A 27,604-nucleotide genomic window follows, 5' to 3' on the forward strand; every position below is an offset into this window, starting at 1 on the left:
GAAATAGATATGATTTTGATTGCTTTCACAATGAAAAGTACCTTGAAATTGAGCTCAAAGTAGCAGAAATGTTCTATTCTTTAGCGATGTTCAAGAGTAAACAAATAACGTCACTATCTAATACGTGTGTGCCTGCCAGTCCAAATTCCAATACGCAGTCAAGAATGGGTTGACATTATTTATACAATTATTACAATAATGCAGTAGTCGGCATAACAGTAAATCTTCTATTTTTTGCGTGAATAAAAATTCCAAATGGTAAGCAAAAGTAAAATAAGAGGGGTCTGGAGCTGTATCTAATGAACAGAGAAAATGTTATTTTAGTGCCAGGAATGTCTGCATTGTTTATTCTGGATCCTATTTTGAAATTGGCATCTGCTGAAATTTGTGTGAAATTGGCCAAATTGCCAATTTCTGACCACTTTATTGCAGAGTTGAAATAGGCAAATGGGAGGTTTCTTGTACTCAGTTGACAGAATAGAAGCAAGTAAATAAGTAAGTTTATTCAGGTATACATAAATACAGTTACATAGAGTATCATACATAGCAGTGTATGTATAGAGAACCTAGGATAACCCAAAAAACGTCATACAAAGTGACTTATTTCCAGTACCTGGCCTGGGCTTGCTATATACATGTATATGATTGTTGGTAAATATTTTTTCTTTTCAGTTGTTTGTTAGGCTATCTTATTTCTTTTCCATCATACTTGGGCAATGTATGATGGAAAGCTGCTTCTTAACGTACACCAAAAAAGAAAAAAAATGAAAAGGATGAAAAATAAGGGGGTACACTTCTCAGCCATCAGCCGTCTCTTTGCAGTATGTTTTCATATGGTTTTTATGGTTGTATTCTAGTTTTTTTTTTTGGTCTCATTTGATAGAATGGAAGATATATTACAGAAATAGATATGATTTTGATTGGTTTCACGAAGAAAAGTACCTCAAAACTGAGCTCAAAGTAGCGGAAATGTTCGATTTTTGCCGATGTTCAATGAACTTTGTGCAAGTCAAGTTGGTTAATTTTATTAAGTGTATTCTAACCTAACCACTCTGTAATCTGGCAAACTCGGTAATCCGGCACACTACAGGTCCCAATGATGCCGAATTTGTGATGGCGGACCTGTATTATACTATACGTACAACTTACATTTTTAACAACAGGAGAACTGACAGTATACTCTCCAATCAATCCAACAGGCCACATTGATACAGTTTCTGTTGATCTCATTTCTTCAAAAAGCCGAATATCTATAGCATTATCATCATCTAAAAAGAATAGGACTCCCGTGTTTTTGCCATAATCCCGCACCCACTGTAAGGCTGCTCTGCGATTGGACACACCGCGTGGCACATATCGTTCTTTACGATATACATCAGGCATTGGAGTAGCTAGATGCGTATAAGGAAGACCTGACAACATAAAAATAATTTATATAATTTTCAAAATTCTGGAAGAGGGATTCACAATTCTTTAACACAAGAGGTTTATCAGAATAAATATTTTATTTTGACCCTCAAATAATGGCAAACAGCTAATTAATGGTTTATAGATACATGATAACACAATACAGTGGACCCTCGAGTTTCGTAAGCCTCACGCTTTGTAAATTTCGCCTTTCGACAACTTTTTTTGTCAAAATATAGCCTCGCAGTTCATAATTTGCCTCGCCATTCGTCGGTCATCCGGAATGCGTACAAGTGGCCTCCCAGTACCCGTGTCACACAAAGGTGCCCCACACACCATTCCCAGTCAGTGTGTCATTGTTTATTGGTGAGTGACCATCACCCCACATGTTCATGTGATACATTTCATAATATTCCATTCTTTTTTGTGCTTGCAACTGCAAAATAAGTCACCTTGGGCCAAAAGAAAGCTCCTAGTGCCAGCCCTTTGGTAAAGAAGGCGAGAAACATGATACAATTCAAGGAAGAACACACCAGCCAGTGCACTTCCCTACACACCAGCCAGTGCACTTCCCTACACACCAGCCAGGGTACTTCCCTACACACCAGCCAGGGTACTTCCCTACACACCAGCCAGGGTACTTCCCCACACACACCAAGAAATCCTCTCAAGCAATTCTACTAGCAGCTAAAGGAGGAGCTTAGGGTTGCTATGCTCGAGATATGGCGACTGACACAGGAAAACAAGGATTCGTAGTAATCCTCCTGTTGGGAGTCCTCAGGTCAAGAGGAGAACCTGGTCAGCGGCCGGGCAACATGGAACGAAGCTAAAGATCAAGAAGACTGTAGGAGTGGCAGAAACAACAAAGAACTAGAAGACTACTGTGGAAACTTCCAACCCATTTTCAGTGCTACCCGATGAATGTGGGTTGTCTACTGGGAACATCACAATGAGCACCAAGGAAGCATTGGTGGATGAGAGCGAGTCAACATCCCTTGAAACCCCAACGAAGACCATCAAGAACATCACAACGAACTCCGCCAGTGAAGGTAAGAACATCATTTTAGTTGAGGACAGTCAGGTTAAGTTTATGGATAGGGCTTTTTGTCTTAGGGACAGGAAGAGGAGGCAGAGGGTATGTTTTCCTGCGGCTGGGATGGGGGATATTGTTAGCCATCTAGACGATATCGTGAAAGGTAATGGGAGCAATCCTATTATCTGCCTCAGTGCAGGAGGCAATGATGTTGGCAGACGTAGGAGTGAAGACCTGATTAGCAGGTATAGGACAGCAATAGAGATAATTATGAAAAAGGGTGGGAGCCCTGTGATATGTGGCATTTTGCCCAGGAGAGGAGTTGGAAATGAATGGTTGTCCAGGGCAATTGGTGTCAATTGCTGGCTGGACAAACACTAAGGAAAATTCAGAAACATTCATAGACAACTGGGACCTCTTCTATGGTAGAAATGACATGTATGTTAGGGATGGGGGTTCACTTATCTAGGTTTGGGGTGGGAGCACTGGCCAACACAGTGGAGGGAGCTCTTAGGTCTTTAAACTAGAAATAGATAGGGGTATGGGTTTTTGTGGAAAATCAATGAATTCTCAGTGTAGCGATAATGTGAGTTTTAGGGAAACCAGTAATAGGCAGAATGAGGTAGAGTTTTTTTTTATTTTTTTTTTTTTAAAGTCGGCCGTCTCCCACCGAGGCAGGGTGACCCAAAAAAGAAAGAAAATCCCCAAAAAGAAAATACTTTCATCATCATTCAACACTTACACCTCACTCACATATAATCACTGTTTTTGCAGAGGTGCTCAGAACACAACAGTTTAGAAGCATATACATATAAAGATACGCAACATATCCCTCCAAACTGCTAATATCCTGAATTTTAATATACACACACTCCCAAACTCGTCCACTAACCTTTGCAATTTTTCTTTAGAATCTCCCATAAGCACAGTATCATCAGCAAAATGTAACCGTGTCAATTCCCATTTTGTATTTGATTCCCCATAATTTAATCCCACCCCTCTCCTGAACACCCTAACATTTACTTCTTTTACAACCCAATCTATAAATATATTAAACAACCATGGTGACATTACACATCCCTGTCTAAGACCTACTCTTACTGGGAAGTAGTCTCCCTCTCTTATACACACCAAAACCTGAGCCTCATTATCTTCATAAAAACTCTTTACAGAATTTAATAACTTACCACCTATTCCATATACAGTGGACCCTCGACCAACGTTGGCATCGTCTAACGTTAAATCCGACTAGCGATACATTTTAACGCAAAAATTTTGCCTCGACTAGCGCTAAAAAACCCGACCAACGCTATTCGTTCTGTTTGAGACGCGTCCACTTATGGCCTGAGCACGCCTCACTTGTCCCGTGGGTGCTAGTGTTTACAAGCCAGCCAGCCACCGCGGTCCCATCCAAACATACAATTGGAACATTTCATATTATCACAGCGTTTGTAGTGATTGCACCTGCAAAATAAGTCACCATGGGCCCCAAGAAAGCTTCTAGTGCCCACCCTACAGCAAAAAGGATGAGAATTACTATGGATATGAAGAAAGACATCATTGCTAAGTATGAAAGTGGAGTGCGTATCTCCGAGCTGGCCAGGTTGTACACAAAACCCCATGACGATTTAATTAAAAAAATGCCAGCAACTAGTGATGTGAGTGAATTTAAGGCCAGCAAAGGTTGGTTTGAGAGATTTAAGTATCGTAGTGGCATACATAGTGTGACAAGGCATGGTGAGGCTGCCAGTTCAGACCACAAAGCGGCTGAAAAATACGTGCAGGAATTCAAGGAGTACATAGACAGTGAAGGACTGAAACCTGAACAAGTGTTTAATTGTGACGAAACAGGCCTGTTTTGGAAGAAAATGCCAAGCAGGACCTATATTACTCAGGAGGAAAAGGCACTCCCAGGACATAAGCCTATGAAAGACAGGCTTACTCTGTTGATGTGTGCCAATGCTAGTGGTGATTGCAAAGTGAAGCCTTTATTGGTGTATCACTGAAACTCCCAGAGTGTTCAGGAAAAACAATGTCCTCAAGGCTAATTTGTGTGTGCTGTGGAGGGCAAACAGTAAGCCATGGGTCACTAGAGACTTTTTCTATGACTGGTTATACCATGCATTTGCCCCCACTGTGAAAAATTAGCTCCTGGAAAATAAATTGGACCTTAAGTGCCTCCTGGTATTAGACAATGCTCCTGGTCATCTTTCAGACTTGGCAGAGCGACTTTCTGCAGACATGAGCTTCATTAAGGTGAAGTTTTTGCCTCCTAATACCACTCCTCTCCTGCAGCCCATGGACCAGCAGGTCATTGCAAACTTCAAGAAACTGTACACAAAAGCTATGTTTGAAAGGTGCTTTGTAGTGACCTCAGAAACTCGAACTGACTAAGAGAGTTTTGGAGAGATCACTTTAGCATCCTCAATTGTGTAAACATTATAGGTAAGGCTTGGGAGGAAGTGACTAAGAGGACCTTGAACTCTGCTTGGAAAAAACTGTGGCCAGAATGTGTAGACAAAAGGGATTTTGAAGGGTTTGAGGCTAACCCTGAGAATCCTATGCCAGTTGAGGAATCCATTGTGGCATTGGGGAAGTCCTTGGGGTTGGAGGTTAGTGGGGAGGACGTGGAAGAGTTGGTGGAGGAGGACAATGAAGAACTAACCACTGATGAGCTGCTAGATCATCTTCAACAGCAAGAGGCCACACCTGAGGAAACTGCTTCGGAGGAGGCGATAGAGAAATTGAAGTTGCCTACTTCTAAGATTAAGGAAATGTGTGCAATGTGGCTTAAAGTGCAAACCTTTTTTGATGAAAATCACCCTGACACAGCTACTGCAAGCAGTGTTGGCAACCTGTACACTGACAATGTTGTGAAACACTTTAGGAATGTCATAAAGTAACGGGAGGTACAGGCCTCTATGGACAGATATGTTGTGCGACAGAGGTCCAGTGACTCTGAAGCTGGTCCTAGTGGCATTAAAAGAAGGGAAGTAACCCCAGAAAAGGGAAATCCCCTTCCAAGTCCTAATGGAAGGGGATTCCCCTGCTAAACACTAACACAATCAACACTCTCCCCTCCTCCCATCCCATCAATCATCACCAGATCTTCTATAAAGGTAAGTGTCATGTAACTGTGCATGTCTTCTTCAGTTTGTGTGTATTAAAATTAATATTTCATGTGGTAAATTTTTTTTTTTTTCAATACTTTGGGGTGTCAGGAATGGATTAATTTGATTTCCATTATTTCTTAAGGGGAAAATTAACTCGACTAACGATAATTTCGATTAACGATGAGCTCTCAGGAACGGATTAATATCGTTGGTCAAGGGTCCACTGTACTTGCAACATCTGCCACATTCCTCCCCTATACTCTGTATGCCTTTTCTAAATCCACAAGTGCAATAAAAACTTCCCTACCTTTATCTAAATACTGTTCACATACATGCTTCAATGTAAACACTTGATCTATACATCCCCTACCCACTCTAAAACCTCCTTGCTCATCTGCAATCCTACATTCTGTCTTACCTCTAATTCTTTCAATAATAACCCTACCGTACACTTTTCCTGGTATACTCAGTAAACTTATTCCTCTATAATTTTTACAATCTCTTTTGTCCCCCTTCCCTTTATATAAAGGGACTATACATGCTCTCTGCCAATCCCTAGGTACCTTCCCCTCTTTCATACATTAAAAATACCAACCACTCCAACACTATATCCCCCCCCTGCTTTTAACATTTCTGTCATGATCCCGTCAGCTCCAGGTGCTTTACCCCCTTTCATTCTATGTAATGCCTCACGCACCTCCCCCACACTCACATCCTGCTCTACTTCACTCCTACAAGATGGTATACCCCCTTGGCCAGTGCTTGAAATTACCGCATCCCTTTCTTTGTCGACATTTAAAAGTTCCTCAAAATATTCTTGCCATCTACCCAATACCTCCATCTCCCCATCTACTAACTCCCCTACACTGTTTTTAACTGACATATCCATTCTTTCTCTAGGCTTTCTTAATTTGCTTAACTCGCTCCAAAATTTTTTCTTATTTTCATTAAAATTTCTTGACAGTGCCTCTCCCACTCTAGCATCTGCTCTCCTTTTGCACTCTCTCACCACTCTCTTCACCTTTCTTTTACTCTCCCTATACTCTACTCTTCTTATAACGCTTCTGCTTTGTAAAAACCTCCTGCACCCACCCTCCTATAACCACAAACTTCTGCTCCACATTCTAATACTGCATTTTTAAGACTATTCCAACCCTCTTCAACCCCCCCACTACTCATATTTGCACTAGCCCACCTTTCTGCCAACAGTTGCTTATATCTCACCCGAACTTCCTCCTCCCTTAGTTTGTGCACTTTCACCTCCCTCTTACTTGTCATTTTCCTCTTGTCCCATCTACCTCTTACTCTAACTGTAGCTACAACTAAATAATGATCCAATATATCAGTTGCCCCTCTATAAATGTGTACATCTTGGAGCCTACCCATCAACCTTTTATCCACCAATACATAATCTAATAAACTACTTTCATTACGTGCTATATCATACCTTGTATATTTATTTATCCTCTTTTTCATAAAATATGCATTACTTATTACCAAACCTCTTTCTACACATAGCTCAATTAAAGGCTCCCCATTTTCATTTACCCCTGGCACCCCAAATTTACCTACTACTCCCTCTACAACATTTTTACCCACTTTAGCATTGAAATCACCAACCACAAGTACTCTCACACTTGGTTCAAAACTCCCCATGCATTTACTCAACATTTCCCAAAATCTCTCTCCTCTACACTTCTCTCTTCTCCAGGTGCATATACACTTACTATAACCCACTTTTCACATTAAACTTTTATTTTACTCCACATAAACCTTGAATAATACATTTATAGTCCCTCTTTTCATGCCATAGTGCAGATACACTTACTATAACCCACTTTTCACATTAAACTTTTATTTTACTCCACATAAACCTTGAATTAATACATTTATAGTCCCTCTTTTCATGCCATAGCTTATCCTTCTTTAGCTCTAACTCTATTTGAAAACCCTGACCTAATCCCATTTATTCCTCTCCACTGAAACTCTCCCACCCCCTTCAGCTTTGTTTCACTTAAAGCCAGGACATCCAGCTTCTCATTCATTACATCCATAATCATCATCTTATCATCCGCACAACATCCACGCACATTCAGACTTCCCACTTTGACAATTTTCTTCTTTTTATTCTTTTTACTAATTATTACAGGAAAAGGGGTTACTAGCCCATTGTTCCGGGCACTGTAGCTGACTTTTACTACATGCATGGCTTACAGAGGAAAGATTCTTATTCCACTTCCCCATGTATATAAAAGGAAAAGTAATAAGAACAAGAACTATCAACATAAAATCAAAGAAAACTCAGATGAGTGTGTATAAATAAACATGTACATGTATGTGTAGTGTGACCTAAGTGTAAGTAAAAGTAGCAAGACATACCTGTAATCTTACATATTTATGAGACAGACAAAAGACACCAGCAATCCCATCATCATGTAAAACAATTACAGGCTTTCGTTTTACACTCACTTGGAAGGACGGTAGTACCTCCCTGGGTGGTTGCTATCTACCAACCTACTACCTACAATCATTATCATTAGATCTAATATCTCTCTGGGAAATGCATATGCTCTGAGCACAGTGTACATTATTAAGAAAAATCATAAATGTAGATCTCTTTGTAATCATAGGTATGATCATTGTCAATATAATCATTAGCTAGATAACCCCAATCGAGATTAGACAGGTGTTCACTAAGTCCACTATAATCGGCAGAACGAAAATCAGGGATTTTTACAGTATTATCATTATTCTTGTATTCCCAGTTAATGCTAAAAGTTATGGATTTGTGATCACTTGCACCAAGCTCTTCGGTGATCTCCAGGCTTTTGATAAAGGACCGCACTAGAGACTGTTAAAGTGATAGCTCATGGCACTGGGGGGAAGGTGCTGTCATGGATCGAGTCATGGCTCACTAACAGGAAGCAGAGTCTGTGCATAAATGAGGTCAAATCCATGTGGGGATCTGTAACAAGTGGTGTTCCACAGGGATCAGTCTTAGGCCTGTTGTTGATTATAATATATATCAATAACCTTGATGAGGGAATTACAAGTGAAATGAGCAAATTTGCCAATGACACAAAGATAGGATAAATGATTCAAACGTATATATTATGAAACTTCAGGAGGATTTAGACAAACTCGATACCTGGTCAGAAAAGTGGCAGATGCAGTTCAATGTAGATAAATGCAAGGTTTTGAAGCTGGGAAGTGTCCATAACCCTAGCACTTATAAGTTAAATAATGTAGAACCTAGCTGACAGATTGTGAAAAGGACTTGGGGGTTACCTGGAGAGGGTTTCGGGGGTCAACTCCCCGCGGCCCGGTCAGAGACCAAGCCTCATAGTGGATCAGGGTCTGATCAACTAGGCTGTTACTGCTGGCTGCACGCAAGCTGACGTACGAACCACAGCCCGGTTGGTCAGGTACTGACTTTAGGTGCCTGTCCAGTGCCTTTTTGAAGACAGCCAGGGGCCTACTGGTTATGGTAATCAGCAACCTTAAATCAAGACAGCAATACCCAAGCATACATAATAAAGCAAACAGAATTCCAGCAGTTATATTACAGCTTTATACATCATTAGTAAGGCCTCACCTAGATTATGCAGCTCAGTTCTGGTCCCCATATTACAGAATGATCATAAATTCATTAGAAAAAATTCAGCGTAGAATGACTAAATTAATACATAGCATTGGGAATCTTCTGTATGAAGAGAGATTGAAGACCCTTAAACTATGCTCACTTGTAAGACGAAGAATGAAGGGAGACATGATCGAAGTGTATAAGTGGAAGATGGGCATCAATAAAGGGGATATAAATAAGGTTTTGAGGATCTCTCTCCAAGAGAGAACCCGCAATAAAGGATTCAAATTAGATAAGTTTAGATTTACAAAGGATATAGGAAAGTACTGGTTTGGTAATAGGGTAGTTGATGAGTGAAACAGTCTGTCTAGTAGGGTTATCGAAGCTAAAACCTTGGGTAGTTTTAAATTTAGGTTGGATAAGTACACGAGTGAGAGGGGTTGGATTTGAGTGGAACTTGCACGCGAGTAAATAGAATTGTCAAAGCTTATTGCTTGGGTAGCGTTTATTCTGTTAGTGGGTTGGATTTGTGAAGGACCTGCCTAGTATGGGCCAACAGGCCTACTGCAGTGTTCCTCCTTTTTTTTTTTTATTTTCACACTGGCCGATTCCCACCAAGGCAGGGTGGCCCGAAAAAGAAAAACTTTCACCATCATTCACTCCATCACTGTCTTGCCAGAAGGGTGCTTTACACTACAGTTTTTAAACTGCAACATTAACACCCCTCCTTCAGAGTGCAGGCACTGTACTTCCCATCTCCAGGACTCAAGTCCGGCCTGCCGGTTTCCCTGAACCCCTTCATAAATGTTACTTTGCTCACACTCCAACAGCACGTCAAGTATTAAAAACCATTTGTCTCCATTCACTCCTATCAAACACGCTCATGCATACCTGCTGGAAGTCCAAGCCCCTCGCACACAAAACCTCCTTTACCCCCTCTCTCGAACCTCTCCTAGGCCGACCCCTACCCCGCCTTCCTTCCACTACAGACTGATACACTCTTGAAGTCATTCTGTTTCGCTCCATTCTCTCTACATGTCCGAACCACCTCAACAACCCTTCCTCAGCCCTCTGGACAACAGTTTTGGTAATCCCGCACTTCCTCCTAACTTCCAAACTACGAATTCTCTGCATTATATTCACACCACACATTGCCCTCAGACATGACATCTCCACTGCCTCCAGCCTTCTCCTCGCTGCAACATTCATCACCCATGCTTCACACCCATATAAGAGCGTTGGTAAAACTATACTCTCATACATTCCCCTCTTTGCCTCCAAGGACAAAGTTCTTTGTCTCCACAGACTCCTAAGTGCACCACTCACTCTTTTTCCCTCATCAATTCTATGATTCACCTCATCTTTCATAGACCCATCCACTGACACGTCCACTCCCAAATATCTGAATACATTCACCTCCTCCATACTCTCTCCTTCCAATCTGATATTCAATCTTTCATCACCTAATCTTTTTGTTATCCTCATAACCTTACTCTTTCCTGTATTCACTTTTAATTTTCTTCTTTTGCACACCCTACCAAATTCATCCACCAATCTCTGCAACTTCTCTTCAGAATCTCCCAAGAGCACAGTGTCATCAGCAAAGAGCAGCTGTGACAACTCCCACTTTGTGTGTGATTCTTTATCTTTTAACTCCACGCCTCTTGTCAAGACCCTAGCATTTACTTCTCTTACAACCCCATCTATAAATATATTAAACAACCACGGTGACATCACACATCCTTGTCTAAGGCCTACTTTTACTGGGAAATAATTTCCCTCTTTCCTACATACTCTAACTTGAGCCTCACTATCCTCGTAAAAACTCTTCACTGCTTTCAGTAACCTACCTCCTACACCATACACTTGCAACATCTGCCACATTGCCCCCTATCCACCCTGTCATACGCCTTTTCCAAATCCATAAATGCCACAAAGACTTCTTTAGCCTTATCTAAATACTGTTCACTTATATGTTTCACTGTAAACACCTGGTCCACACACCCTCTACCTTTCCTAAAGCCTCCTTGTTCATCTGCTATCCTATTCTCCGTCTTACTCTTAATTCTTTCAATAATAACTCTACCATACCATACCTACCTTCACTTTATGTTCTTATATCTTTATATATCCTTCTAGACTGTTGCATCTGGGTGCCTCTGCAAAAACATAAGAACATAAAAATGGAGGAACACTGCAGAAGGCCTACTGGCTCATACAAGGCAGGTCCTTGTCAAAACGACCTCTACCCGAAGCTACCCAAGAATTTACTCCTGTACCCAATGACACCAATCAAACCCAGCCCCTCTCACTCATATATTTGTCTAATCTCATTTCAACCCTTTCAGAGTCAAGAGGCCCTCTCCCAAACTTGTTCTCAGGGTCGAAAAATATTTGAAAAAAAAAAAAAATTCTTATGAAATGATAGTTTTTTTTTTTGTGCGAGTATTATAGGCCCAAAAAATTTTTTGCAATCAATACTTGCGGAGATATGGAGGTGTGAAGTTGACAGAATGTTTCTAAAGTACTTTCACAAGCTAACACCAGAGTCGCCATCGCTTCCAGCACTTCAATAAAGGATCTAACCAGAACAAAATCCAAGCACCACGAACCAGTCAACGCAGGGGTTTACACTATACCCTGTGGAGGCTGCGACAAGATTTATATAAGTGAAACAGCAAGAAACCTCGACACCCGCCTCAATGAACACATTTACATATGTAGGAACGATAACTTGAACAACGCCTGTGTACAATACCGAAATTCCATCAATCATCTCGTGAAATTCAGGGACGCCCAATTAGTGATCAAAGAAACCAATTTCTGCAAAAGCAAGTGTCTTGAATCTTCACTAATAGCTGTTTCTAATACAATTAAACAAAACAAAGGCAGCTTCACCATCTCTGAAGTCTTCGCAAGAATCCTCCTGAAAACAGTAAACCCTGCCATCGCATAGTCTCTCCTGTTAATAGTACACAAAGCACATTACATTGAAACAGGCCTTCTCTATCCAGCCTCCAATAGAAATATTTATCTAACCTATTTTTTGTTACCCAAGTTATTGCTTTTATATCCTTTTACTCTTGTGCGAGTCAATTGTTGTAACATAATATATTACTACTACAACTTACCTCACTACTACTACTACCACTAGTATTGCACCTCACTCTGAGCCTATATATCCCCTCTGTGTCCATGTACTATTTGTAACGGCTTGACAAAGCTCCTGGAGAGCGAAACGTTGCCACAATAAAAATGTCACATTAGTTGCACTTGTGTCATTTTACTGTACATATTGTCGGTAATTCTACCAACTTTATTACAATAACAGAATCTGTTTCGGTAGAGTTTGTAGAAGGTCAAGAAAAACTAATTCTAGGTGTAATATACCGACCTCCAGGCTTGGATCACGATAGAGGGAGACTTCTTTGGGACGAAACTGTTAGGGCTTCTAGACACAGTAACATAGTGATAGTAGGGGATTTTAACTTTAGTCAAATTGACTGGAATTCTTTGACCGGTAATCTGGAGTCCAGTGACTTTATGGAAACAGTTCAGGACTGTTTTCTGAAGCAGTGTGTAACAGAGCCTACCAGGGGTAATAATTTGCTAGACCTAGTCTTGTCAAATAAGGAAACACTTGTAAATAATCTGGAGATCACTGAAGAGCCTAGCACAAGTGATCACAAATCCATCACTTTTTGCATTAACTGGGAATACAAGAATAATGATAATATGGTAAAAATCCCTGATATTCGTTCTGCTGATTATAGTGGACTTAGGAAACACCTGTCAAATCTCGATTGGGGTTATCTAGAGAAGGATTTTATTGACGATGCTCATACTTATGATTACAAAGGGATCTCCATTTATGATTTTTTCCTTAATAATGTACACTGTACTCAGAGTATATACATTCCCCAGAGAGAAATTAGGTCTAATAACGATCCCAAATGGGTTAACAGTAGGTTAAAGCATCTATTAGGGGAGAAAAGGAGAATTTATAGGCGCATCAGAAGAGGAGAGGTTAATCTTACTGACCAATATGTTCAGCTTAAAAGAGAAGTAAAAAAGGGGATTAGAAAGGCTAAACATGACTATGAAATTAGAACTGCTAATGAATCAAAGACTAATCCAAAAGGGGTTCTTTCAAGTGTATAGGACGAAGGTGAAGGAAAAAGTAGGACCTCTGAAAACTGGGAATGGACAGCTGATGGATAATGAACTGGAAATGTGTTCCATATTTAATGACTATTTTTTTCAGTTTTTACACAGGAAGACATAAATGAAAATCCAGAAATTAACAATTATTCAGTTTCTGATGAATTCAAATTGACTAATATTACTGTCACAAGGGACATGGATAGACAAACTGAAGCAAAATAAGTCCCCGGAGCCTGACGAGTTGTTTTCCAGGGTACTTAAGGAATGCAAGGTGGAACTGAGTGTGTTTAATGCATCCATCTTTACTAGTGTTGTGCCAGAGTTGTGGAAGATGGCTAATGTGGTTCCTATATTCAAATCAGGGGATAAGTCTGTTCCTTCAAATTACCGTCCAATAAGCCTGACATCTATAGTGCTCAAGTTACTAGAATCAATTATAGATGACATTATTAGAAGTCACCTTGAAGAGCATAACTTGATAAATGAATCTCCTGCCTGACAAATTTACTGACGTTCTTCAATAGAACATCTGGGGCACTAGACAGTGATAAAGAATATGATATTGTTTATTTGGATTTTAGTAAAGCCTTCGATAGAGTACCTCATAAGAGACTTAAGAAAAGTGGCAGCTCATGGTATAGGAGGTAAAGTTCTAGCATGGATAGAGGCATGGCTTACCAATAGAAAGCAGAGTTTTTCCATCAATGGGGTCAAATCTGAATGGGGATTAGTCACTAGTGGCATTCCACAAGGATCAGTTTTAGGCCCTCTTTTGTTCATAATTTACATTAATGACCTTGATAAAGGGATTATGAGTGACACGAGAAAATTTGCTGATGATACAAAGATAGGCCGTATGATTCATTCTAAGGAAGATAGCAATGAACTCCAGGAGGATTTGGACAAATTAATGTTTTGGTCTGAAAAATGGCAGATGAAGTTCAATGTGGATAAGTGTAAGGTACTAGTCCTTGGTAATGAAAATAACCCTTGAAGCTATAAACTAGGTGAAGTAGAAATATAAACACAAATGCATTATTATGTGATCTTTTATTGACAACGTTTTGCCCACACAGTGGCCTTTATCAAGTCACAAACAGATCTATCTGGGTGGACGGTACGAGAGTATTTATAGACAGGTTGAGAATGCTGGGTCAGGTGGAGAATGCTGCATGTGATAATCTACCAAGTGGGGTTAAAGAGTCTAAAATCTTGGGTAGCTTGTAAGACAGATTGGATGAGTATATGAATAGACCTTCTGCAGGGTTCCTCCATTCTTATGTTCTTATGTGGGATAGCAATGAAGAAGTTTCTTGGCAAGTGGTTCAGCTATGTTATAGAAGCCGTTGTTCTGGTTGAGGTTGTTGGATATAGAGATAAGCGATGATTCATCACTATCCCACATAAGAACATAGGAATGGAGGAACACTGCAGAAGGTCTACTCGTATACTTATCCAATCTCTCTTCCAAGCTACCCAAAATTTTAGACTCTTTAACCCCACTCAGTAGATCATCACATGCAGCATTCTCCACCTGACCCAGCATTCTCAACCTGACTACAAATACTCTTGTACCGTCCACCCAGGTAGATCTGTTTGTGACTTGAAAAAGCCCGCTATGTGGGCGAAACGTTGTCAATAAAGGATCACATTATACTGCATGTGTGTTTATATTTCCATTGTGTTGGTATTTTATACCATTTATTTCCATAGGTGAAGTAGAGCTTGATCATACAGAATTTGAAAAAGACTTGGGAGTCATGGTAAGCAGAAACCTAAAGCCAAGACAGCAACGCCTAAGTGTGCACAACAAGGCTAACAGATTACATCACTAGTGAGGCCTCATTTAGATTATGCCGCTCAGTTTTGGTGTCCTTACTACAGGATGGATATAGACTTATTGGAGAACATACAGAGAAGAATGACTAAAATGATTTACTGTGTAAGGAATCTCCCGTATGAAGATAGACTTAACGCCTTTAATCTCCACTCTCTGGAGAGACCTAAAATGAGGGGGAGATATCACTGAAGTGTACAAGTGGATGATGGGCATAAACAAAGGAGATATTAATAAAGTACTGAGGGTGTCGAATCAGGTAAGAACCAGAAATAATGGATTTAAGTTGGATAAATTTACATTTTGTCTGTCTCATAAATATGCAAGATTACAGGTACATCTTGCTACTTCTACTTACACTTAGGTCACACTACACATATGTGTACAAGCATATATATATATACACACCCCTCTGGGTTTTCTGCTGTTTTCTTTCTAGTTCTTGTTTATTTCCTCTTATCTCCATGGGGAAGTGGAACAGAATTCTTCCTCCGTAAGCCATGGGTGTTGTAAGAGGCGACTAAAATGCCGGGAGCAAGGGGCTAGTAACCCCTTCTCCTGTATATATTACTAAATGTACAAGGAGAAACTTCTGTTTCTCCTTTTGGGCCACCCCGCCTCGGTGGGATACGGCCAGTGTGTTGAAAGAAAGAAAGAAATTTAGATTTAGAAAGGACATAGGTAAGTACTGGTTTTCTAACAGAGTTGTGGATACGTGGAACAATTTTCCCAGTAGGGTGATAGAGGCTAGGACCTTGGGTAGCACTAAGAAGAGACTGGACAAATATACGAGTGGGAGGGGCTGGGTTTGATTGGTGTCACTGGGTATGGGAGCTAATTCTTGGGTAGCTTTGGGTAGAGGTCATTTTGATAAGGACCTGCCTTGTACAGGCCAGTAGGCCTTCTGCAGTGTTCCTCCATTCTTATGTTCTTATGTAAACCAGCCAGGGCACTTCCTTACACACAATTTGATTTGAGTGGGACTTGCGTATGAGTGAATAGCTTATTGCTTATTGCTTGGGGAGCATTGAAAACTTGGTTGGGCAAATATTCTGTTAGTTCGATGGTTTGTGAAGGACCTGCCTAGTATGGGCCAACAGGCTTGCTGCAGTGTTCCTGCTTTCTTATGTTCTTATGTACACCAGCTGAGGAAATTGCTTCAGAGGAGGAGGAAGAGAGAGGGATGAAGGTGCCTTCTTCAAAGATTAAGGATATTTGTGCAAAGTGAAGTGAGGTGCAAACATTTATGAAGGAACATCACCCTAACCCTATCCCTTCCTCCTGTCTAGTATGGGCCAACAGGCCTATTGCAGTGTTCTTCCTTTCTTATGTTCATACACCAACAAGAGTGTGATGAATGGTTTTGAAAACCGACATGTTGAAGAATTGAGACACTTATGCAACACATGGGAATCTTTATTGAAGAAACGTTTCGCCACACAGTGGCTTCATCAGTCCAATACAAAGTAGAAATGGGTAAGGAGAGTAGAAGTTTGAGGTAATCAGTCCCTCAACCTGGAATCGATGTGTTCAGTCCATCACTCTTGTAGGAAGTGCAGCACAGGGCCAGAGAGGTGGCTTATATACTGCGGTGAGATGAGTTGAAGCAGGAGGAGGCGGGATCACAGTGGGACCTGCAACATCATGGGACCTTGGTACAAAGACTTCAACGCTTGCCCAACCTTTGGACGACAACCTACTTACACTAGTGGCAGGTCCCACTGTGATCCTGCCTCCTCCTGCTTCAACTCATCTCACCGCAGTATATAAGCCACCTCTCTGGCCCTGTGCTGCACTTCTTACAAGAGTGATGGACTGAACACATCGATTCCAGGTTGAGGGACTGATTACCTCAAACTTCTACTCTCCTTACCCATTTCTACTTTGTATTGGACCGATGAAGCCACTGTGTGGCAAAACGTTTCTTCAATAAAGATTCCCATGTGTTGCATAAGTATCTCAATTCTTCACCAACAAGAGTCTTCAATGAAGGCAAGTGTGATATTATTGTTTTATACTTGATTTCTCATTCTTTTCTGTATGTAAATTTATATTTAATCTATAACAAGATAATTTTTGTTAATACTTTTGGATGTCTGGAACAGATTAATTTGATTTACATTATTTCTTATGGGGAAAACGGTTTTGCCATTCGTAAATTTCGCCTTTCGTCAGACTCTCTGGAACGGATTGATTACAAAATTCAAGGGGCCACTGTACTTCATTCCCAGGTGTTTTAAAAATGACAAGTTAATGACAACTGTACTGATGAAAAATGAGACTAACCTAATCTTTGAAGAAGGCCAGTAATTGGACGAGAGCAGGTGGCACTATCTTCTGCCACAATCCAATGTATATTCTGCACCATTGAGAGAGTCTGACCAAGTCTGGTTAACTCTGCCACCATCTCTGGCCTTTTATACGTAGGGGTCACAACATAGATTATGGGAGAGCTCTCATTTTCTGCCTGATAAAAAATCACCAATATTTATATGTTAGGTCTCGTAGAGCAGTGGTTGGAATGGATGATACATTCAAAACAGAATATTACTACTGTAGAAGAAAGGAAAATTAGTGATATAAAAAAACTACTGAAATAGCAGACAATTTTAAAAAAACTACTATAGTAGCAGACAATTATACAAGTTTTTCAAGTACGCCATGCAAGCCATTACCGTGATTGCTATCAAATAAAATAATACTGAATGGTGCACCACATGCCCACAATACCATGCCAAAAGATACGACTGTTCTATATACTGTATCTAATTTGGATGCTTTGTTTACCCTAGACACTGTCCATATTTGCAGGAGTGGTCACATGCACAACCTTTTCCTAGACAATTTAAATGTTTTAGATATTTAAGACTTTTGAAGGAACTCTCCTGAATCAGTGATCAAATAATTCTCATGGTAGTCTGACCATTATAAAAGTAACCACTGGACTGCACTTAGAAACAAGATTTTGCAATATAAGCATAGTTCTCTGCAACAGAAAAGCACAATGAAAAAAATGTTTACATTTGCTTAAATATTATTACATGTACATTACACAGGTATAAATATCAGCTACATAAGACAGAAAGGTTAGGCCTTAATTAATGTTGACTCATTTTTAATGAAAGTCCATTTTAGCAACATTCATTTCCTTAGAAAATAAACCTGTTCAGTTCCACAATAACCCACCGCTTCTTGTTCCTACCGCAAATACTAAACTCGGTATTTTTTTTTTTTTTTTCAGTTTATTCACGGAGAAGTGTTAAATCTGTAGGGGTAATACAGCACCTGAGGAATGGAAGGCCTTCATGTTTAATCCAAGGAAGGAGAGGTTAAATTCAATTCCTTGGATCAAGAGGCCCTCAGTGGCTTTGAGGGGTGGGGCCAATTCAACAGACTGCTAGAGGGCCTCAGTGACAGGTCAGAATACACTGTTCAACAATTTCTTATCTTGTGTGTTATTTTCTCCAAGTGGGTTTGTCTGTGACAATGATCGGTGTTCATTACATTTTTGTTGTAAGATATGACAGTCATCTGACCCTAATGGAAGACATATTTCTGCTTTAGGACACTGGGGGCCCCACCTGGAATATACCACACTTTATTTAATGATACTGTACTCACCTAACTCCATTTTCTGCTCAGCAATGACCTTTACTTCTGATTGTCAAGTACTGTTCACTTGTTATGATCAACATCACCTGAATTTCAGAGTGCATCAGAATCCGGTTATCAGTTAATGCACAACAGCTGGGAAAAGTGGCAGAACAGTAAACTTTCCTAGGGCCTTCAAAACAGAAATGCTGAAGAAACCTGGAAGGCCCACCTGAAATCACACCGACCACACCCATTATACAGAGCAGCTATTGGTTAGAGGTGGAATCAAGATGGTCACATCCTGGTAGCAGGAACCCAAAAGAATGAAGGGCTATTTCATCAGACACCTACAGACTGTGCATTAATGATGAGCAGAAAGATCTCCTTGCTCAGCCCAGAGATACTCTCATGCCATGATATATTAAGCTAAAGGACTGGCATTTACAAGGCCAGAAGACTCTTCTATTGCATTTAAACATAAGCATCAGAACAAATGAAAACAGGCAAGCATACGAGTATAATGTCATATAAAGGCTATGCCCCAAAGTACATGTAGATTACTCACCAATGATAAAATCACTAAATTATATTCTGCCCCAGTATTTTGCTTTTTGGTGCTTTTCTTCAATTAAAGTTCTAATTCCCTTAAACAAAAGCATAACCCTTTGACTGTCGGAACCCCAAACCCTGAAGTGTCTCCTAGTCGCAAAATATTTTTTTGGAAAAAAAAAAAAAAAAAAAAAAATTCTTATGAAATGAGAGAGAATCTTTTCCTGATGATTATGACACCAAAAGTACAAAATTTGATGGAAAACTTACGGAATTACGCTCTCGCAAAGTTAGCACCCTTGGCGGCATTTATGCATTGGCGATTTCGCCCACATTGAGCCCTATTTTTGACCAATTCCATTGCTCCAGTCCACCAAACTCATAGCTATTTCTTTAGAACTCCATTTGTTCTATTGATTGAGTAAAAGAAATTGCCCATTTACTGATTTCAACTACCCAATAAAGTGGTTAGAAATTGGCAATTTAGCCCATTTCACGCAAATTAAAAAATATGTCAGTTTCAAAACAGGGTCCAGAATGAACAATGCAGACATTCCTGGCACTAAAATAACATTTTCTCTGTTATCAGTCATGTCTCCGAACCCCTGCTATGCAGATTACTGCTATGCAGATTACTGCAATGTTGTAATAATTGTATAAATAACGTCAACCCATTCATGACTGCATATTAGAATGGCTAGTTGGACATTTACTGGACAATGACATCATTTGTTTACTCTTGAACATCGGCAAAAATCGAACATTTCTGCCACTTTGAGCTCCATTTCAAGATCCTTTTCGTAGAAAAAACCAAAATCACTTCTATTTCTATAACATGTTTTCCATTCTATCAAATGAGACCAAGAAAACAAGAATACAACCATAAATACTATACAAAAATACACCTCAAAGTCAGTGTTTTAATACAAAAACACGGATGGAGTTTTTTCCTCGTTATGCACTGCATACTGCAGGATTTTTTTTATACTGCACACATTGACCATACAGACCCATTCTCTCACATGTGGGTCTACCAGCTTTCTCCTGCTTGATTTGAAGCTGCTAGAATTTTTGAGTATATATGTATACGTCAAGCACATTGGCTCATAAGATGTATATATACGACCAAAACAGTCAAAGGGTTAATGGTGGACTTTCTATTATTATTATTATAATCTAAAAGAAGCGCTAAGCCACAAGGGCTATACAGCGCTGCAGGGTAGAAAAGAAAGCGAGGGTATTGGGCAGCAGAAGGGGAGAGGGGCGATCAGTAGGTTACAGAAAACAGCGGGGCAGGGGACAGTGCAGGGTAGAGGGTAGCAAGAGATCGAGGTAGAAAGGGCTGAAGGTATCATCAGAGTTTGTGAAGTAAGTCAGTTGTTGTCAAAAAGTCAATGAGAGAGTCCGGATGAAAGGTGGGTCAATCAGCGAGAAGGGAAGGTAAAGAGAGAGCAGCGGAGCGAAGACGACATTGGAGGTAAATTCTGCGTGCTCGTTGATAAAGTGGGCAGTAACAGAATGTGGCTGATCGATAATGGAACCTGACAATTCTCACAGAGAGGAGCAGGGCACCTCTCCGTGAGATATCCATGAGTAAGGCGAGTATGGGCAATGCAGAGACGGGAGAGAGTAGTCTCCCAACCTTGGCACTGGTGACAAGAAGACGGCCAGTAACCTATACTCGGTTTAATAGATTGAAATTTGTTACCGAGTACAGTAGACCAACGTTGTTGCCAACGGGTGTGAAGGTGGGTAGCTATTGCAGCAAAATAGTCCGGAAATGGAACACCTCTATATGAAACTGGTAGGTCATGTACTGCTGACCGCGCAGCAGTGTCTGCCTGTTCATTGCCCTGTACGTCAACATGACCAGGGACCCAACAAAAAACAATATCATTATGCTTGGTAGAGATGCGGCGTAGCCAAAGTCGGATACGGAGGACTAAGGGGTGAGGTGTATCAAATTTCTGTATAGCCTGTAAAGCACTAACGGAGTCTGAGACAACCACAAATGATGACACAGGCCTAGATGCAATATGGATAAGTGCTGCAAGAATGGCATACAATTCAGTGGTAAAGATACTAGCCAAAGATAGTAAATGCCCTCATATGACTCTGTCCAGAAACACTGCTGCGAATCCTACGCCGTCAGAAGACTTAGAGCCATCTCTGTACACTGCAATGGCATGAGAATGAGAGTGGAAGTGGCCAAGAAAAAGAGAGCGGGAAGTTACCGTAGACAGTTGGGCTTTCGAGCAAGGGAGTGAGAAAGAACAGACTCGAACATCTGGAACTTCCCAGGGGGGTAGGGAAAAGTGAGATGCTACATGAACATAGAAAGGTGGAAATTGAAGAGAAGACAAGAGTGAATGTAGGCGAAGAGAGAAGGGACGGAGCAAACAGGGGCAGTGAACAAATAAAGAATGTCTACTAATATCGGTGACCATTCTATAAATGGAAGGATTGCGGAGATCATGAGAGCGTACATAGTAACGAAGGCAATGGGCATCACGGCGATCGGATAAGGATGGAATGTTCGCTTCTGCACAGAGGCTCTCAACAGGGGAAGAGCGAAAAGCACCAAGGCATAAACATAATCCTTGGTGATGAATAGGGTTGAGGCTAGATAGAGTAGCAGGAGAGGCAGCTGAATAGATCTGGTTACCATAGTCAAGTTTTGATAAAATGAGGGTGGAATGTAGGCAAAGGAGAGTTCGGCGATCAGCTCCCCATGAAAGATGAGCAAGGGTTTTAAGAAGGTTCAGCCGGCTGTGACAAGTTGTCTTCAGAGAGGTAATGTGCGGTTTCCAGGATAACCTACGGTCAAAAAGGAAGCCTAGAAACCTGACTGTATCACATTCAGGGATAAGGGTGCCATAGAGTTATAAAGGATGATCGGAGATGACAGAGCATCTAGTGAAAGTAATTTGGCTAGTTTTGATACTGGAAAATTTAAACCCATGTGTGGTGGCCCAATTGGAAACACGGTCTACCGCATGCTGGAGAGAAACTGTAATGAGGTGACAGTCAGTGCCTGCATAGGAAATAGCGAAGTCATCAACATAGGGTGATGACCAAATATTGGATGGAAGACTAGAGGCCTAATCATTTATAGCAAGGAGAAAAAGTGTTGTGCTCAGAACACATCCCTGAGGGACACCTTCAGCTTGGATAAAGTCTGAGGAGAGCACATTATTAACCCGAACACAGAAATGTCCGTCAGTTAAAAAGTTCTTAAGGAAGGATGGTAGATTGCCTCGAAGGCCTAAGGAGTGGGCTTGGGCCAAAATATTATACCTCCAAGTTGTGTCATATGCCTTCTCAAGGTCAAAAAATACGGCAATAACTGAGTGGTTATTCGCAAAGGCATTACTAACGTACATATCCGAGCGTAGTAAGGGGTCTATGGTAGAACAGCCCTTACGAAAGCCATATTGACGAGTGGAGAGACTGTTGTGTGTCTCTAAATACCACACTAAACATCTATTTACCAGGCGTTCCATTACTTTGCAAACTGCACTGGTAAGAGCAATGGGATGATAGTGGGAGGCTTCATGTCCCGTAGTACCCAGTTTGCGGAAAGGGAGAACAATGGCAGATTTCCACAGCTGTGGAAAAACTCCTTGTGACCAAGTAAGATTGAAATGGCGTAAGAGGACTGCAAGGGCTGACTGATGTAAATGTTGTAGCATACGAATATGAATGTCGTCGGGCCCAGCTGCCGATGATCGGCAAGCTGAGAGTGTTGCCTCCAGTTCCTGAAGTGTAAAAGGCACATTATACTGTTCTTCTCTGAGAGAAGAAAAGTCCAAGGGTGCTAACTCCCTGGCAGACTTTGAGGAAAGAAACGAGGGGCATAGATGGAGCCCCAGAGAAATACAGACTAGATGATTGCCAATTTCATTGGCAACATCTAGTGGGTTTGCTATATCAACACCGGCAACCCGCAGAACAGGAGCTGGGTCAAGAGAATATTTACCACTCAGTTTTCGTACTTTTTTCCAGACTGCACTCATAGAGGAAGCAGAGGTGATGGTGGAGACAATCTCACCAGCAAGTGCGTTTAGCGTCATGGATGACACGGTGAGCGATCGCACGCTTCTGCTTAAAATCAAGAAGTCTCTCCGTGGTTCTATTGTACCGGTACCTGCCCCACGCAGCGCGTTTCAAACATACTGCACGAGCACAAGCAGGAGACCACCAAGGCACTCATTTCTGAGAATGCCTGCCCAAAGTTTGGGGTACAGAATGAGAAGCTGCGGTTAAAATGGAGGACAAGAAGAGGTGTAAAAGCTCACCAATGGAGGACGAAGAAGGAACCTCACTAAAAACAGTTAGTTGTGAGTAAAGGTTCCAATTTGCCTGATCAAATTGCCAGCGTGGGTTACGAAGAGGTGGTGAATATGAAGGGGAAGTAAGAATGATTGGGAAATAATCGCTATCATGTAAATGCGGGAGAACAGACCAGGTGAAGTCTAATGCGGCAGAGGAAGAGCAGACTGAGAGATAGATGCAAGAGAGAGTATGAGTCCGAGGATCAAAATGGGTGGGAGTACCTGTATTTAAAACATGGAGGGGGTGGGTAGCAAGAAAAGCCTCTAACTGAATGCCACAGGAATCACAGTGAGACCCCCCCCCCAGAGGAAATGATGGGTATTAAAATCGCCGTACAGAAGTGGTGGCGGTAATGATGAAACAAGAAAGGCAATATCCAGGATAGATAATGCCCAAGAAGGAGAGAGATACAAAGAACAGAGTGTATACCACCTATGCAAGTGGATACGGGCTGCTGTGTAATGCAGCGAAGTACGAACAAATAGTTGATGGTACGGAATATCAGTGCGTAGAAGAAGGACACTTTCATTAAAGGTCCCATCAGGAAAATGATCTGAAGAATACAATAAATTATAGCCTGAGATGGGATAGATAACGACAGTGTAATTTTGGTTCCTGTAAGCAAACACCAACAGGGAAAAACTGGGAGAGCAACATCTGAAGCTCACCCCAATTACCCCTGAGGCCGCGAATATTCCACTGTAAGTAGGCCATGATTGGCAACGATAAACATACCTGAAATCTGCAGGTAAGGGTACCTACGGACTAGAAGGGTTAGAAAAGTCCACATGCGGTGGGAAGGGAAAACGTTCAAGTAGCGAAGGAACTGTGCGTTGTGAAGAAAGGAGTTGCGCAGATGGAGAAGAGGAAAGAGAAGGAACAGAGGGTGGATCAGTGTCCATTGATGGTTTGGTCTCTGCAATATATTCAGAGATTGCTTCAAGTGTTTCGGAGTTCAGAGACGTCGTATGGGAGACAATATTGGAGATGGAAGGAGGAGGAGTTTGAGTAAAGATCGGAGCTGTAATGGACTGTACCAAGGTATGGGGGGGCGAAAGGGTGGAGGGAACTGGAGAAGTGTGGGAGGGGACAGAAGAGGCAGAAACCCGGGAGGTGGCAGAAAAGGAAGAAGCTTGGGACGGGACAGGGGAGGAAGGCACAATACGAGGAGGATGAACCTCCACACTTGCAACGGAGTCAGTGAAAGGGGAAGACCTAGGTACAGAGACCAGGAAGGTAAAATGTGGAGGTGGATGAAGGAAAGGAGGGGCTAAAGGAGATTTGTTGGACCTTTGAGAAGTAGAGGGACGATTGGGAGGAGGTGTCGTACGAAGTCTTGTCAATACCGGGGTTTGTGAGGGAGAACACGAAGAAGTGAGGACAGACTGAGGTGTTGAAGTAGGGACGTCTGAGCCCAGGACAGCAAAAGAATTAGATACAGGAGTGACTATGGGACTGGCAACCACAGAGGAGGCTGCAGAAGATGAGACCCCAGAAGTGAGGGGACGTTTTGAAACACGAGGATAAGAAACACACGGTAGTCTCCGTTGGAGGCGGAGATGAGAAACTGCCATAGCATAAGGGAGACCTTCTGCCTCTTTGAGGCAACGAATTTCCCGCTCATTTAAGTAGACCTGGCAACGGCGAGAGTACGAAGGGCGAGCCTCATGATAATTAAGGCAAGAGGGAGGTCAACTGCAAGATGTATTAGAATGGTCATCGGCACCACAGACTGGGCATTTGGCTATAGATCTGCAATATTTTACTGGGTGGCCAAATTGCCAGCAATTCCTACACTGTTGCTGTGTAGGGATCACCTTCCAAACTTGTAACCGATGTCCTGCTACATTAACAGAGGATGGGAGTTCATGGCTGTCAAAAGTTAAACGAGCCACATTGCAAGGGTATCGTCTTCGCCCACGGGCGGGAAGAACACAAGTGTCTACCTTGAGAATTGGGAGATCTTGGAGTTCCAGCTGTTCGGGACTGTCATTGCCACATGTCTGGAAATTCTGTTGGACTATGGTATGGGGCAGAATAACAGTACCACTACAAGAATTGAGGGAATGATGTTTTTTGATAGTGATAGGAATAGTATCAATATGTGAAAGAAGAGAAAGATCATGAGCTTGGGTAGAATTCTGGACTGTGATGATGCGCATGCCACTCTTAAGAGCATGAAAGGAAATATCTCTACCAACGTGGCGTAGGAGCGCTTTGCCAATACTATGGTCAGAAAGATAGGCAGTAGAAGTCGGTCGTAAAGTAAAGAATTTAGTCCATTGTGTGGTCCAAAACAGTGTGGAGAGGGAGTGCATGACGTGTCGGTCTTTTCCGAGTAGAATGGGAAGGTAACGAAGTAACATCGTCAGGAGATTGTCGTTGGCGTTAAGAATTGGGACCAGAGTCGGTCCGACGTGAGACGAGCTGGCGATTCGAAAATCGTCGCTCCATAGAGGGAGAGGCTGGAAGCATAGCAATCCGCGATAGCAACCTCACATCTGCCGAGCTACCTTGGTGGACAAAAGAGAGGGCGGCCGGATATCCGCCACAAAGCATACCTCCTTCAGCCACCACCCCCGGAATCCGAAAGGTGGCTTCCAGAGATACACCCGTCGCCCAAAAGACACCCAAAGCCACCCTCCGGGATACCGGAGAGGGATCGGGACATCCCCAGGCGATCCAGATCCCACGGCAAACTATGCCACCGCCAAGAACCTCAATGGAATGGGATGGACCCCGTACCCTTCCCCCTACCTATGAACTAGTGTGCCTGTGGGAAAAATCCCAAAGGCCAAAAAGAGGAAGGGCAAAAGGGAGGGGTGGGGAGGAGGAGGAGGAAAGGACAAAGGGGAGGAGGAGGAGGAAAGGACAAAGGGGAGGATGGGATAGGGAAGGGGGGATTGGGGGGTAATTAGGTTCGGCCTGAGGAAGGAGACCGACAGGTCTAATTCCTCAGACCAGGAGCCTCTTCACCACGCCAAGGAGCCCCCCTTGAAGAGGGGTGGACTTTCTAAAGGAGAAAAAAAAAAAGCTTTGAGATTTTTATCAGTTTTACTGATGACCATTTATAATTTCCAGAGCCTTTGATAATTCCTTCAGTTTTTGCCTAATGTTTTGAATTTGCTTAACCAGTATTTATTTTTGTTTTTGAGGTCTGGAATATTTGAAAAGGTTTGTTGACATTTTTCTCTTCACCTGTCCCTTTTCTAATTGTATTTATCCTTTTAAGCTTAATTTTTATATAGATTCAAGTTACTGATGATACAGTGTCTTCTAAACATATTTCAGAAAGAACTGAGCTCTGCAGCAAGAGGCTCAAGAAATTTGTCAAAATAACCCCAAATAGCCATGAATTGCTGTTTGGTCGATTAGAAATCTATTTTCCTTTGGTTATGATTCCCCCCCCCTCCCCAATTTTTTCTCCATATTTTCCAGCAGTGGCTTTCTCACTCTCTTCTGTTACCTTGGCATTAAGTAGTGTTAACTGTATCAAAGAACTCGTGCTTTGGAACTTCCTTTCTATAGCAACTGAATGATTCAATATCTCCAGTGTTAGGAAAATTATCTTGCACCTCATAAATGGCTCAGTGGTTAGGTTAGGAAATGGGCTAGTAGGACTCTGCAAAAACAAGAAAATGCAATGAAAAGCAAGTGGCCATGATGAGACAATGCTGTGTTATGATGTTATCTTGCAATGTACAAAGCACCTAATTGTGCATACAACATCCTTGGTTACTTGTGTTGTGCATAATGGACTGATTACATAAGAGGAATTTACATTACAGAGCTAATTAATGAAAGAAACAGAGATATCAAATACAAGCAAATTTACACACAACAAATCTACGTAAATCTGTATGATTACACTGTACATTCATTAATACAGTACTTCACATTTCACATTATCAGTACTTTATCACTCACATTACCAGTGCCACTAGCATTAAGCTTAATTCTTAATATTAAAGATCACTGACAATTTTACT

At 41.5% G+C, this 27,604-nt stretch overlaps 1 protein-coding gene across 5 annotated transcripts in view; it reads right to left on the reverse strand.

Annotated features, from left to right (window-relative positions):
- LOC128694983 (galactosylgalactosylxylosylprotein 3-beta-glucuronosyltransferase S) overlaps positions 1-27,604 on the reverse strand; it is a 109,067-nt gene that overhangs the window by 10,925 nt on the left and 70,538 nt on the right. For 4 of the 5 annotated variants that reach the window (XM_053785358.2, XM_053785356.2, XM_053785359.2 and 1 more), the window contains 3 exons: positions 27,082-27,237; positions 17,424-17,604; positions 1,150-1,412 (listed from right to left, as the gene is read on the reverse strand). In XM_053785358.2, the coding sequence (XP_053641333.1) occupies positions 1,150-1,412; positions 17,424-17,604; positions 27,082-27,237 (600 nt within the window). The remainder of the gene's footprint in view (positions 1-1,149; positions 1,413-17,423; positions 17,605-27,081; positions 27,238-27,604) is intronic. The other variant, XM_070091386.1, reaches the window with a different exon arrangement.

Source organism: Cherax quadricarinatus, chromosome 35 (genome assembly GCF_038502225.1).
Source record: "Cherax quadricarinatus isolate ZL_2023a chromosome 35, ASM3850222v1, whole genome shotgun sequence".
NCBI classification, from domain to species: Eukaryota; Metazoa; Arthropoda; class Malacostraca; order Decapoda; family Parastacidae; genus Cherax; species Cherax quadricarinatus.